The following is a 15,114-nucleotide window of genomic DNA, read 5'->3' on the forward strand; positions in this document are numbered from 1 at the left end:
CATCGATGCCCATTATTAGGAAAGTTGAGGATGTTCATGGATACCTTAGTACAAGCTGTGTGAAAGACAGTTTGACAGTATGTATCAAAATCATTAAACAGGTGAAAACCTTTTGATACAAGAATTCCACCTTTAGGAATATATCCCAGGGAAATATCAGAGACATGTACAAAGATATGCATGCAAGGATGTTAATCTCAACACTGTTTATGATCGTGAAAAATTTGAAACCATCTAAATATCCTTCAGTTAATTACTGGCCAACCATAACGAATAATACACCGTATTATTGATCATAAGAAATCAATATGGAGGGACTTGCTTGGTGGTGCAGTGGTTAAGACAATGCAGGGAGCCCAGGTTCGATCCCTGGTCAGGGAACTAGATCCCACATGCATGCTGCAACTAACAGTTCGCATGCCACAGCTAAGGAGCCCGCCGGCGCAACCAAATAAACAAAGAAAGGAATCAATATGGAAAGATAAGCAAGATATATCATTATTTTTAAAAACAACTGTCAGGGCAGTGTGTTAGTACGGTTTCATTTTTGTTTTACGATTTGTGTGTGAAATACGTATATATGCCTTGCTTATTAAATATGTAAATAATTGATTAAAACATATACCAAGCTGTTAATAGTCTTTCTTTCGGGGGGTTATGATCCTAGGAACTTTACTTTTCTCATAATATATACTTAAGTTTTAATGTTTTACAAGCAATGAGTAAAACAATAATAAAAATTAAGAAATTTAGAAAAGTTGCTCAGCTTCTCTGATAAATAAAAGCAAATTAGAAGAATAATGAGATGTAATTATTGTCTATGATGTTGAGGAAAAAAAATTCCAAGATTAACACTCAGTGTTGAATACAGCCCTCATCTCTAAACTTCTTTGATTAACCACATGTATTAGTAAAACTTTTTGACCACAAACACTAAATATATATGCTTATGTGATTTTTTTAAAGTGAAGATGGGATCATATTATTCATCCTCTTCTGCCACTTGCAAATCCATGTGTACAGTGATGCTCACTGCAACAATTTTTGGCATAAGAAAACCTGGAAACATTCAGAATGTCCATCAACAGGGGATTTGTTAAATGAATTATTGAACATTATTAGTCAACATATGTATTGGTGTAATACTCCGTCTTCAAAGGGAGTGAAGTAGTTGTACATTATTGACATGGTAAGAGCACTGTATCAACACATCAAATCTGGAAGTACATACAGGAAACGTAACCTCAGTTCACGGCGGGGGAGGGGTGGGGAATGGGAAGCTAAGCAGGGAATTTGCTTTCCATTGTTCTCCTTGTGCTGCTGACAATCTCTAAACACTTGTCTGTATAACTTTTCCCATTAGCAGAATACTACAGATGTAAAGCAAAAGCAAAAATAAGACGCTTCAATGAGTAAAACAGAATGCACACATCTTAAAGTTAAATTAGTGGGTTTGGTGTATTTGTACTAGCTCACAATTGAGGATTGAAAAAATTCCTAAAGGGATTTGAGGGAACAGGAAACGCGTTCACGCTTCGAAGCTGCTCAAGATCGTGCTTATGAAGGAACATTTCTAACGTTTTGAGCAAGTTTCGTTTTGCTTCCGTTAAAATTTAAAAATTAAAAAAAAAAAGACCACCGGGGTCAGGAAGCTAGGTCTCCCGGGTGCACTGCACGCCCCTCCCCCTCCCCCAGGCTCCCCCCTCCCCCAGGCTCCCCCCCACCTTCCCTTCCTCGCCGTCCCGGGGCTCCTGATCCCTGGCGCCCAGCCCAACCCCGCCCCGCGCGGCCCCGAGGCAACTTAGCCCGGCGGCCCGGCGGCCCGGCGGGGCACCAGGGACCGCGGTGGCCCGAGCGCAGCCAAAGGAGGAGGAGGGCGCCCTCCGTGCAGCGCAGCTCGCATCTGCGGCCGCGCGATCCACCTCCCGCGCCGATTCCCCCTCGTGCGTCCCTCTGTTCGCGGAGCCGGCGGGAGGCCCCGGGCTCTGGGTGCTGTATGGGAGGCCAAACCAGACCGATGGCGGCGGCGGCGGTGGCGGCGGCCCTGTCGGGCCTGGCTGTGCGGCTGTCTCGCTCGTCCGCGGCCCGCGGCTCGTACGGCGCCTTCTGCAAGGGGCTCACGCGCACGCTGATCACCTTCTTCGACCTGGCCTGGCGGCTGCGCGTGAACTTCCCCTACTTCTACGTCGTGGCTTCAGTGATTCTCAACGTGCGCCTGCAGGTACATATTTAGAGCAACTAACTCTGTGGCATTGGGGGGTGCCCAGCAGGATGGCTGACCTCCACCCACCAGTTCAGCCGCCCTAGAGCAAAGCGACCAGCTCGCCTCGCACACAGAGACTTGCCGGCCTGTCTTGCCATTGCCCCATCTTTTCATATAAATGCGCGGCTAGAAGTCATTTGCGGAAAGCCTGCAATGTAACCAAAAAAGCCTAAGATATAATGAAAAGTTGGATCTCAAGGAAATAGCTAATTCAAAGAACAGAACCTAAAAATCTGAAAATCCTCAGAAATATTTGAGAAGTTCTTGCATCCATAAGACAAAAGACAGCACCGAAGGTAGGGAAATGACAATAAGCACAGGATGCCCTAAGGGGGAAAAAAGGAAAAGTTACTAACAACTTAAAAAAAGATAAACTGTACAAGAGTGGTCCAAATAGGAGGCAAATCCTCCAAATTAGAAAAAAAAAATGAATAGACTTCCAACTGAATGGAATCGATTCTAGGCAACAGAAACTTATCGCATGATCGGAAAGGCATACATTTCTTCATTCTAAAAGAAACAACAACGGCAAACAGAACCTACTGGGAAAAACAAACATTTCAAACTGTACAAGGAGAGCATGCTTCACATATGAAGCAACCTCAGATGTGGCCTGTTTTTCAACCGTTGCCTGGAGTGTGAGAAAGGGAATCTGAACACTGGCACATGGATCAAGACTCTGCAGTCACAGAAAATCCAATCATAGCGTTCAACTTTGCTATTCAGTGAACAGTGTTTAAATAATCATTACAATGGAAATATTAGTTATGCTTTTTCATTTTTAGAGTAAATCTCTAGGCAAAGCAGGGGAGACTTAATTATAGTTATAGAACAGAGTGGGAATGTTAACCAGCTTTGACAAGTACAGGCAACAAGTTGGCAGGCAGAAAGGAGGAAGTGGAACAGTGCTGTTATTCTCCTAAACTAGGAAGTCCAGATACTGTCTCTAGTTGACAGAATAAGACAGATTTATGGGTTAGAGTTTTAAAGTGAACAAGGTAACCAACAGAAGAATTAAAAATAGTGATACAACTATATGGAGGGGGGGAGGAAAACCAAGGGGACAGCAGGAAGTCAGCAGAAAATGCCTCATGTCATCAAGTTAAGAAATAGTAAGAAAAGCATATTATTAGGAAAAATGGAGTTAACCTCTAAACAGACATGTAAAAGTTTTTGCCTCTGGGTTGGGAAAGCAAAAGTTGAGAAGGGTGGGTGTGGATTTACTGCTTTTCATTATATGTCCTTTTGTACTGGTTGATTTTTCTAAATCCTTCATATGCATGTATTACTTTGATTGAAAGTTAAAACTTATTAAAAATGAATTTACTGCAATTAGAAGGAAATCTGGGGGAAGGGGGTTTGGGGAGTGGTACGTGAGTCCAGGTAGATTCTGCCTTCCTATCTTTCTGCAATAGTGGATGCATATCCTAAAATGTTCCTGAATGAGTGCATGAAATATGATTTCCTTGCTTTCCAAGCAAACCATAAAACCATAAGGAAATGCCTCATGAAATGGCCAGTAATCTTCAGGTAGCCCAGAGCTTCCTTACTGTATGTAACTTTTCACGAGCTAACGTCTGCAGTGTCATAGTTAATGTAAAAACAAAAAGTGTGATTTAATTTTTCAAAACTGAAAAATTTTAAAACGGAAAAATTGGACAAGTACCCCATGATGTTTAGACAAGGTTCTTACATTTTAGTATTGATCATAATGGCAAGACAGGGGAAATAAGCTAAATATACAACGGGAGCTTGGCTAAATAGAAATAGTCCGTCTATGTAATGGGATACTATGTAGCTATTAAAAATAAGGAATTATATTTTATCCATGTGTAATAGATATGAAGTCACCTCACCAATGGCTCAAGTGATTGAGCCAGAGAGAAATATATATATATTATATAATATACATTTATATACTCTACCTATAGAGAAATAATAATACTTGCAAACACCATTGCACACTTACCATAAGTCATACAAGGTCCTAAGCACTTTATATACATCACTGCATTTAGTCCTTACAACAACTCAGAGATGAGTGACTGTCATTACACCCAATGTTCAGGAGAGGAGACAAACATGGAAAAGGATAGTGGCAGAGTGATGAAATACTGCCAACAATATTATTCTTCCTACTAATGTGAGACATTCATTGCTATGATTCGTTTTTTATTTTGCGTTTTTAAATTGAAGTATAATTGACTCACAACGTTTTATTAGTTTCAGGTGTACAACATAGTGATTCAATATTTTTATACGTTACCAAAGGATCACCCCTGTTATGGTTAGTTGTTAATTGTATTTTTATTATTTGAATTGTGAGGCCTCCTTTTTAAAACTTTAGTGTAAAAGTCACTATCCAACTGGGTGGCATGGATGCCAGAACTTTGGGAACACAGGGCTAGGCACTCCATTCCTGCACCCTCGCGTTAGCACTCCCAAATACAAGTACGTGTACCACGGCACACGAATGGAGGATCAGATGGAACTCATAGTCACTCAGGATTTGAATTCTACCCAAAGAATTTAGTTTCTTGGTTTTTGGTTTTTGGCTTTTTTTGTTGCACCTTGAGGTATGCGGGATCTTAGTTCCCCGACCAGGGAACGTACCCATGCCCCCTGCAGTGGAAGTGTGGAGTCTTAACCACTGGACCACCAGGGAAGTCCCTCTTTCTTTCTTTTTTAAAATTTATTTATTTATTATTTTTGGCTGCGCTGGGTCTTCGTTGCTGTGCACAGGCTTTTCTCTAGTTGCGGCGAGCGGGGGCTACTCTTCGTTGCGGTGCGCGGGCTTCTCATTGCGGTGGCTTCTCTTGTTGCGGAGCACGGCCTCTAGTCACGCGGGTTTCAGTAGTTGTGGCTCGCGGGCTTAGTTGCTCCGCAGCTTGTGGGATCTTCCCGGACCAGGGCTCGAACCCGTGACCCCTGAATTGGCAGGCGGATTCTTAACCACTGTGCCACCAGGGAAGCCCCCTCTTTCTTTTTTTAAATTGAAGTAGAGTTGATTTACAATGGTTCAGGTGTACAGCCAAGGGATTCAGTTATACATATACACATATAGGAAATTACCTGGCTTTCTCTGTCTGTCTTTCTCTGTCTGACTTACCTCACTTAGTATGATAATTTCTAGGTCCATCCATGTTGCTGCAAATGGCATTATTTCATTTATTTATGGCTGAGTAGTATTCCATTGTCTATATACACCACATCTTTATCTATTCATCTGTCAGTAGACACTTAGGTTGCTTCCATATCTTGGCTATTGTACATAGTGCTGCTATGAACATTGGGGTGCATGTAATTTTTTGAATTATGGCTTCTATATATATGCCCAAGAGTGGGATTGCTGGGTCATATGGTAGCTCTATTTTTAGTTTTTTAAGGAACCTCCATACTGTTCTCCATAGTGGCTGTATCGATTTACATTCCCACCAATGGTGTAGGAGGGTTCCCTTTTCTCCACACCCTCTCCAGCACTTGTTATTTGTAGACTTTTTTATGATGGCCATTCTGATTGGTGAGAAAAGTTCCTTTTCTACCTTGACTCCATCATTTCCCTCCTCCTTTCCCCCAGGTCCTCTCCAGATAGGTCCAAACTTCCAACTTTACAGGCACAGATTCAGGTTCCAGGTCCTGAACTTTACTCAGGCTGGACTACAGCCTGTGCTTTCTGTTGTGACCCTTGACCCCCTTCCTGGGACGCAGTTCCATGACTGCCTTCAGACTGGTTCTGGTCACCTGAATGACTACTGGTGATGACTCCCTTCTCCAGCAACTCAGAGAGACTATCTCTAGAATCCTGGGCCCCAGTATAGGGGTGGGAGTGGTTAGAGACTGGGAAACATTCTGTCTTCCATGACTTACCACAAGTCCCCACCTTGGGTAGTTTTACTGCAAATCTAAGAGCTTCGCTTCAAATCCTTCCTGAAAAATGCTTGGGAAGCTAGAGGTCAAGTTCATAAGCTAAATTTTGTTGAACCAAAGAATCTGAGTGATTCTGGGCAAGGTAACCAAAGTCTTAAAAAGTGGAGGCTCTATAACAAGCAAAGATAGCCAATTTGGGGGGGCCTTTGCTGGGTACTGCTGTCCTTCCGTCACTTGGATTTCTACAGCAAGCACTCCTGTCATCTGAAGGAGCGAATCTCTGATTTTCAGCAGTTCCCCAAAGGAGGGGATGTTAGGTAGACAGAAAAGTAATACAGACAGCATGTACAAACACCCTTCTTCCATTCATATAATTCCAAACATGCTCCCTCCTGGCATAATTTAATTACTCCACGTACCACCAAGAACTACCCAGAGAGAAACAACACATACAAACACTTCCAGCTATCACAGTCGGAGATGAGGTCATGGGGCCTCTGATTATAGTTCAAGTTCTCCCCGTGATGTCTCTTCTTTCTCTAGCACCACCATTATCCCAACTTAATATTGTTATTCTACAATTCCATGACCTAAATGGTGAATTCACCACGACCACCACTCTATCCTATTTACAATACTAAAGGAGAGGTGAGCAAGTTTTTAAGAAAGACAACCAGCCAGGCAATACAGGTAGAAGGTAAGTCCTCATGTTCGCACATAGCCATGAGGTGGTCTTGCTATTTATGACTTCTCTGTCAACTCCACGATCCTTTTGCCTTACCTACTGGGGGGTGCAGTTTCGCTCCTGAGGAGTCTGAGCCTTGGTGGGCTTTGTAGGGTTGCAGTAGTCTGGCGTGCAAGCCCTCAGGATTGTCATATAAGAAGGTACCTTAGGGGATCTGAGTCTCATTCGTATTCCTCCCTGTCATTCTACAGCATGAACACCACAACCACCTGCTTTGAGTGGTTCCAGGAGCTAAGAGTGACTTCACATTTCGTGCAACCACTGTTTTGTCCCAGACTAGAAGTGTTTCTTCTAGGGAATGAAAACCTCTAAACCAGCAGAGATCAGAGTTGCAGGGACACAAAGTAAAACTGTTGCAGATGGGTTAGGTGTAATTACGAGAGGCACCACCTTTATTTCTGCCCCTCCGTTCCCAAACTTGCAAATCTTGGCAATGGGAGAAACAGCACCATAAATTGGTTGCTGGTTCGTAGTGGATATTACATCCTAGCAGGCTGCTCTGTGATTCTCCTATCAGGGCTTACCACAGGCTCCATACAGCAAGCATACTGATTCACCCTAAACATTTTGGGCACCACTGGATCTTCTAGGTGATAAGAGCCAAGGGGCAAACCTACTAGCATGGTAGCCCACACCAGCTAGCTAGAGAGCCTGTTTTAGCTGTGGATCCACATTAGTCTGGGTGTGGTAGGAATAACACCTACTTTTTCAAGTCTTGGATGGTGGCCAAAATCTCTGCACTTCCCATAAGGATAAGCTATCGCATTTTACTTCCTCTGTTGATAAGGAGGGTGATTTGCCTCTCCTTACCCTCATATCCCTTTCTCCAGGGGCCAGGTAGCCACTGTGGCAGTACACAGGAGACAGGTGCCTGTCTCTGCCTGGAAATTTCCGGCAGTCAGGAGGCTCGCTGTTCCAGCAGGATGAGCAGAGGCCGTGATATGGTGGATGTGAAAGCAAAGGATGGGGGCGACTTCCCACTCACTGCCTTCTCTCTGCATCCCTCAGAAGGTGCAGAAGATGACTTCAGTGGTTTCCTTGATGCCATGTGTTGGAGCACAGAGGTTAGAGGAAGCAACAGAAGGTCAGGGTAGCCCTGACAGCTGCCAGCCCAAAACACTCCACCTGGAGAGGAGATTAGGTACTTGGTTTGGTGGGTTCTAAACGGAGGCCCAAATGGCCCTGTCTGAGAGGGTCCTCAGCTATGTCGGGGGAGATGGGATGCTTTGAGGCTGGACATCAACCACAATAACAAAACGTACACACTCTAAGCAACGTGCAGATACTACCTGACACTAAGTGTACCTGGGAACTGGTAGAATAATCCCAGAGAAGGGGCATCAGGGTCTCCCTGAGCCTCCTGAGTAGCAACCTCAGGGAAGAACCCATTTTCCCCAACCTCCATAAGCACTCCCTCCACTCTGCACTAGGTACTACTGCAGGGGTGTCCTGGGTCCCTTGGCACTAGCACTGCCTTAAAGGAAGTTTTCAATTAGTCTCTGAAAGGTTTGGGGCTGTCCTGCTTCCCGTCGCAAGTTGCCAAGGTCAACGACTATGGGGGTTTTTGTAGCCGAAAGTGGGGTCTGGCTGCTCACCGCTCAAAAGCCAATAAAGAGTCAAGGTTGGTGGGAAGGAAAGTTTGCTTTATTTTGGATGCCGGCAATGGGAGGGGGGAGAGGAGACTCCTGTCCAAAGGGTGACTCCTCCCCGCTGACAACCAGTGGGCAAGAGCTTTTATAGACAGAGGGAGGGGGCTACATACAGAAACAGCATAGTAAGCTCTGACAGTCATCTTGAAATTGGTCATGTAGTAGTCTGATCAGTGTCATTTTGATTGTTTTAAGTACAGTTAATCTTCAGTTCCAGGGTTGGTTTGTCCCCTTTTCCTTGAGGCCAATTCTTGGAATTGTGGCAGCTTACGTCATGGCTACAGCCTGGTCATCGTGTAGTTAACTTCTTCCACCTGGTGGGAGTTTCAGTATCTACCAGAGAGCTCACAGGATACGGCTCAGAATATTATCTGTAGCCCTTAAAGAAGAGCTAAAGGTCCTTGACTTTGCTTAATGACTAAATTATTATTATTTGATCTCCTTTGACTCTTTTCCTTTGTTCCTGCATTTTCTCACTTCTCTGATTAAACTTAGTCTTTGGCTAAAGTTTTTCCACAGATAAAAGGCAGGTGGCAGACGTGGTGGGGAAGAACCATGGGGTCCTGCTCCATGTCAACTTGCGGGGAAGGCCAAGGGGAAGGTTCACAGTGTTACAGCAGATTCACCTGACCATCCTCTATTCTAAGGACTCTGGGTGTGTGTAATTAATAATTCATGCCTGGGAACTGCACATGAGCTATTCCTCTGTTAGGCTAGTGTGCTGACTCAAATGCAAGGCACCTCTCTTGGCCAGACCCAAGAATCTTTTTGGTTTTACAGATTAACTAAGGCCTTGGTGGATTGTCTGTAGATTTAATTCCTGGGAACTACAAGGTTAATTATCCATAGCCAGAGATCTCTCCATGTGTATTAGTCCACTCAGGCTGCCATAACAAAATACCACAGACTGGGTGGCTTAAACCGCAGACATATATTTTCTCACAGTGCTGGAGAATGGAAGTCCAAGGTCAAGGTGCCAGCAGGGTTGGTTTCTGGTGAGATGTCTTCCTGGCTTGCAGATGGCCACCTTCTCTTTGTGCCTTCACATAGCCTTTCTCTTATGCATTTGTAGAGAGAGAAATCTAGTGTCTCTTCCTCTTCTTATAAGGACACCCATCCTATCAGAATAGGGACCCACCCTTATGACCTCATTTAATCTTAATTACCTCCTTAAGGACCCTCTCTCCACATATAGTCACATTGGGAGTTAGGGCTTCAACATATGAATTGGGGGGGGCACAATTCAGTCCACAACAACCTTTCAGATGATCTCCAGATGTCTGTTACAGTAATAATATCCACTTGCTACTGATGTTAACTGCCACCACCTAGACTCACCTATACCTGGCTCCCTCCAACATGCTACAAATCAGAGAGCCCATCTCAATGGCACCTACTTCTCAATGGCATCCTCCATCTTGAGAGAATAGCCAGCAGAAGTGCTTTTGAAAGCTTTGATGCTTCCCTCACCCACTAATTTCTTGAGGTAAGGGTTACAGGACAGACGCTTTAATTTCTTTGGAGGGGCAAAGTTAGAGAGTGAATGGGTAGATGCTCATAAGATCCCCTCCATTATGCCAGTGGGCTTCTAGCCACCCAATGCCATATGTCACAGGCTAGCATCTGGTCCAGGTTTGCATTAGACAACCTAGAAAACAGAATCACAGCCTGCTGCCTGAGCTCACCACTGTGAATAAAATTCATGAATGCCTACCACTCATTCTATTTAACTCTATTCCTTGACTGACACTGCATCTCACTTGCCATCCCTGGATAATATACATTAAGTCAATTTAGAAGGATGACAACACCTTTGGATGTTATCCTCTCCATGAGGTGGCCCCTCCCCCTCTACACACAAACACACAGGGCCCATGGAATAGAACAGACAGCAATTATTGAATCGTATCATGAAAATGACCATTTAGTCCTTCTCAGCGGATTAGGAATGACCCCATCTTTGCACTATAAGCATTTTATCTTTTCAACTTCAGGAGGAAGGAGGGTTAACAAGCAGTTGACTTCAGTAGTCCATTCCCCCCCCACACAAAGATTAGTGCAAGCTAATCAGGGTTCTATCATTCCCTTTGTCAGCGAATGAAAAAAAATTGGGAATATGATCCAATCAGGACCAGTGAAAGGTGAAAAGTGCACTAGGGTGCTTCTAAGAAGGGTTTCCTCTCTCCTAAGAAGTAAATGCACAGAGGGATGGTCCTTTGTTTTCCCTGTGGAAATTCTTAGATTTCGATGTGACCCCTGAGAACTGCTGTAGCCATTTTGCCAAGAGCCTGACAAGCCAAATCACGGAGGATGACAGATCCAAGGGAATCACAAAGAAGTGGAACTGGAACTCTGTGTCTGGAGCCTGCTATACCTCTGGATTTCTCCCTTGATGACACAATATGATTCAGTAATTGCCATCTATTTTATTCCATGGGCCCTGTGTGCTTGTGTGTAGAGGGGGAGGAGCCACCTCATGGAGAGGATAAAAGGAAGCTCTTACTAAGTGTGTAACAGGTATTTGAAAGGCACATGTGCGGTTTCCTCTGTGTGTGTGTGTGTGTGTGTGTGTGTATCTGTGATGCTGTATCTTGCCCAATACAAATTATTAGAGTCACTGAAGTCAGGTATTAGCCATCATCCAAATTGTCACTGATTTATTGAAGGAGTTTAATGCAAATAAATTAGATGGTGAAACTGAGGCTGAGGAAGGGGAGGTGATTTGCCTAAGGTCACTTTGGAAGTTAGTAGCAGATACAAGACTAGAACCCTAGTATAGGCCTGGGAGAGTCTGAAACTCTTCAAATATTCTAGGATGCTACTGAAGAACAATAGGGATAAGAGAAAAGGTTCTCGAAATGACATTTAGAGGCATCTCTCTAAAAGGCCCATCATCAGATATATTTTTTAAACTATTCATTCTCAAAGAATATATCAACAGAGGGGTGGCTTGGGAAAACAAGTTGTCTCACCCTGACATACACTTCTGCCCATCTCAGGATTCAGGATCTGGTACTGTGGGCAGAGTCGTTGGCTTCTTGGCCACAGTAGGCTCTATGGGAAAGGTAGTGCTGCCCCTTCACCTCTCCCTTCCCAATATAGATTTCACCTTCCCTCAGTTCTCCTCTTCTTAGGTCGGAGACCTGGCCTGTGAGAAATACACAAAAACAGCCCAGGAACTGCTTGGTGCAAGGCACTGGTTCATGACACTCACTTGACTAGCTGTTTCATTTCAAGGCTCAAATTCATTCAGTAATCCTTCAACTTCTCCGCCTGTGCAGGCACAGACTAAAACCAAGGCATAGACTGCCACCTAGGGGTTATTTATAGCGGAGGAAAAACGGTTCAAATATTTGCTCTGTCCTCTTACTTGAGCAAGTCATTTTCCCTACAGGGATGTTAATTTCCTCGCCTATAAGATGAGGGTGTTGTCCTAGATCAGTGGTTTCTAAATTCAGCTCCACGAAAATTTGTATGCCTTTAGTCATTCATAATTAGAGGCACTCACCAGAATTATCTATACGATCTTTGAAAAAATATATATGCCCATGCTTCACCCCTAGATATTCTGGTTCAGTAGGTGTGGAGCAAGCAGAGTCAAGGCCTGGACATGTGCATAAAACAAAAACAATCCGGGCTTCCCTGGTGGCGCAGTGGTTGAGAGTCTGCCTGCCGATGCAGGGGACACGGGTTCGTGCCCCTGTCCGGGAAGATCCCACATGCCGCAGAGCGGCTAGGCCCGTGAGCCATGGCCACTGAGCCTGCGCGTCCGGAGCCTGTGCTCCGCAACGGGAAAGGCCACAACAGTGAGAGGCCCGCGTACCACACACACACAAAAAAAACCCAAAACAAAAGCAATCCACCGGTGCTTCCAAAGACCCTGTGTAAGGAATCTGTGATGTAGATGTAAAAAGGTGCTCCTCCAACAATGGTAAACAGGTTTTCTCACTCTAGGGCTCTGAAAGCCTTTAATAGTCTAATGTACGTTGTGGATTTCCAAGAGACGTTAATATTATGCAACATGCTCCAAGGTGTCTGACCATACAACCAACACCTTCTAACGGTCCAGGCACACCAGCATTTCCCAGATCAGTTAGGAAAACCCTACATTAGGTGTCTTAGTCAGCTCAGGTTGTCAAAACAAAATACCATGGAGTGGATAGCTTAAGCTACAGTAATCGATTTCTCACAGGTCTGGAGGCTGGTAAGTCCAAGATCAAGGTGCCAGCAGATGACTGCCTTCTCCCTGTGTTCTCACATGGCCTTTCTTCTATGTGTGTGGGCAGGAAGAGGTCTCTTTCTTTTTTCCTCTTCTTACAAGGCCACCGATCCTATTGGATTAGGACTCCACCCTCATGACCTCACTCTTTTAAATTTAATTATCTCCAAAACTCCCTATCTTCAAATACAATCACGTTGGAGTTAGGGCTTCAACAGATTAATTTGGGGTGGGGATGTGGGGTTACCCAAGTAAGGCTACAGCACTAGAAGATAGCCAAGGCCACTCTGAATCTATATCCTAAGTATTACTGTGATGACCAACCCTTTGGGGGGTGGTGGTTGTCCTTTTTATTAACACTGGAACCAAAATAAAAACCAATACTCTGAACCTGCTCGGAATGCTAATTCATATCTCATTGCCACTTCTAACCCAGATGGTGCCAAGCCATGCCTTATTTATCATCATGTCAACATAAATAATCAATAAACAATCTATAACAGGAATAAAAATAGAAAAGAGTTTTATTTGAACCAAACCGAGGACTATAGCCTAGGGAACAGCTTATCACTAACTCTGAGAAGCTGCTCTGGAGAAGCATGGTTTTCATCACAGTTTTATATCTTTTCAGAACAAAGAACAACCATCAAACACAAACATGATAGGGGTACATTCCTTCAAGATTTCAAAAGGGACAGATTAGCACATACACAGTGAGTCAGCATGACCTTGGTATCTGGGAAGGGAACCTTATCTTTAAAGGAGTACTAGCATGAATGAAGCAACTGACAAAGGATTAATCTCCAAAATTTACAAGCAGCTCATGCAGCTCAATATCAAAACAACAAACAACCCAATCCAAAAATGGGCAGAAGACCTAAATAGACATTTCTCCAAAGAAGATATACAGATTGCCAACAAACACAGGAAAGAATGCTCAGCATCATTAATCATTAGAGAAATGCAAATCAAAAATACAATGAGATATCATCTCACACCAGTCAGAATGGTCATCATCAAAAAAACCTACAAACAATAAATGCTGGAGAGGGAGTGGAGAAAAGGGAGCCCTCTTGCACTGTTGGTGGGAATGTAAATTGATACAGCCACTATGGAGAACAGTATGGAGGTTCCTTAAAAAACTAAAAATAGAACTACCATATGACCCAGCAATCCCACTACTGGGCATATACTCTGAGAAAACCATAATTCAAAAAGAGTCATGTACCAAAATATTCATTGCAGCTCTATTTACAATAGCCAGGACAAGGAAACAACCAAAGTGTCCATCGACAGATGAATGTATAAAGAAGATGTGGCACATATATACAATGGAATATTACTCAGCCATAAAAAGAAACGAAATTGAGTTATTTGTAGTGAGGTGGATGGACCTAGAGTCTGTCATACAGAGTGAAGTAAGTCAGAAAGAGAAAGACAAATACCGTATGCTAACACATATATATGGAATCTAAAAAAAAAATGGTCATGAAGAACCTAGGGTCAAGATGGGAATAAAGACACAGACCTACTAGAGAATGGACTTGAGGATATGGGGAGGGGAAGGGTAAGCTGGGACAAAGTGAGAGAGTGGCATGGACATATATACACTACCAAACGTAAAATACATAGCTAGTGGGAAGCAGCCACATAGCACAGGGAGATCAGCTCTGTGCTTGGTGACCACCTAGAGGGGTGGGATAGGGAGGGTGGGAGGGAGGGAGACGCAAGAGGGAAGAGATATGGGGACATATGTATATGTATAACTGATTCACTTCGTTATAAAGCAGAACCTAACATACCATTGTAAAGCAATTATACTCCAATAAAGATGTTTTAAGAAAACAAGGAGTACTAGCATGAGCATCATAGGAGGGGGGTGACATTTAACTCTATCTTCAAAGTGGGCATAGTTTACTTCTGGATAATGAATTCTTTTCTTAATGGCTAAAGCAAATGTACAATGCATGATAAACAGGTCATAAAATAGGCTGTTCTAGTTAGCATAAAGTTCAAGCCAAATCACATATGAGCCAGAATGGCTTTCCCATACCCCAATTGTGAAAATTTCTTCCATCAATCACAAAGTTTTATTGATTCCAGACAGTAGTCTAAAACTCTAATCCTGCATCTGAATTTTGCACAACATTCAAGTTATGAGCTAGATGTTTATTTTCTCTTCCACTCTCCTAGAGGTAGAAAGGAGATTCCCTTTATTTTCTATTCCTCTTAGGGTATGAAGAGAGAAGGCTGAGCTGAAATTCCAACCCCTTGCAAATCCACAGATGTTTCCTTTACACCCATTTTTTTTTTTTTTTTTTTTTTTTTTTGCAGTACGCAGGCCTCTCACTGTTGTGGCCTCTCCCGTTGT

General features: G+C 43.5%; 1 protein-coding gene across 1 annotated transcript; it reads left to right on the top strand.

The window, feature by feature from the left end:
- The first annotated feature begins 1,438 nt into the window (after window positions 1-1,438).
- On the top strand, window positions 1,439-3,575 carry SMIM10 (small integral membrane protein 10). The gene has a single exon (XM_082610707.1). It carries the CDS (start codon window positions 1,997-1,999, stop codon window positions 2,231-2,233), a length of 237 nt encoding a protein of 78 aa, XP_082466833.1. The 5' UTR covers window positions 1,439-1,996; the 3' UTR covers window positions 2,234-3,575.
- The last annotated feature ends 11,539 nt before the right edge of the window (window positions 3,576-15,114 follow it).

The sequence above is a fragment of the Mesoplodon mirus genome (genome assembly GCF_964341445.2).
Source record: "Mesoplodon mirus genome assembly, chromosome: X".
NCBI lineage: Eukaryota > Metazoa > Chordata > Mammalia > Artiodactyla > Ziphiidae > Mesoplodon > Mesoplodon mirus.

Coding starts and splice junctions, on each gene's coding strand:
- SMIM10 (XM_082610707.1), top strand. CDS start 1,997: ATGGGAGGCCAAACCAGACCGATGGCGGCGGCGGCGGTGGCGGCGGCC.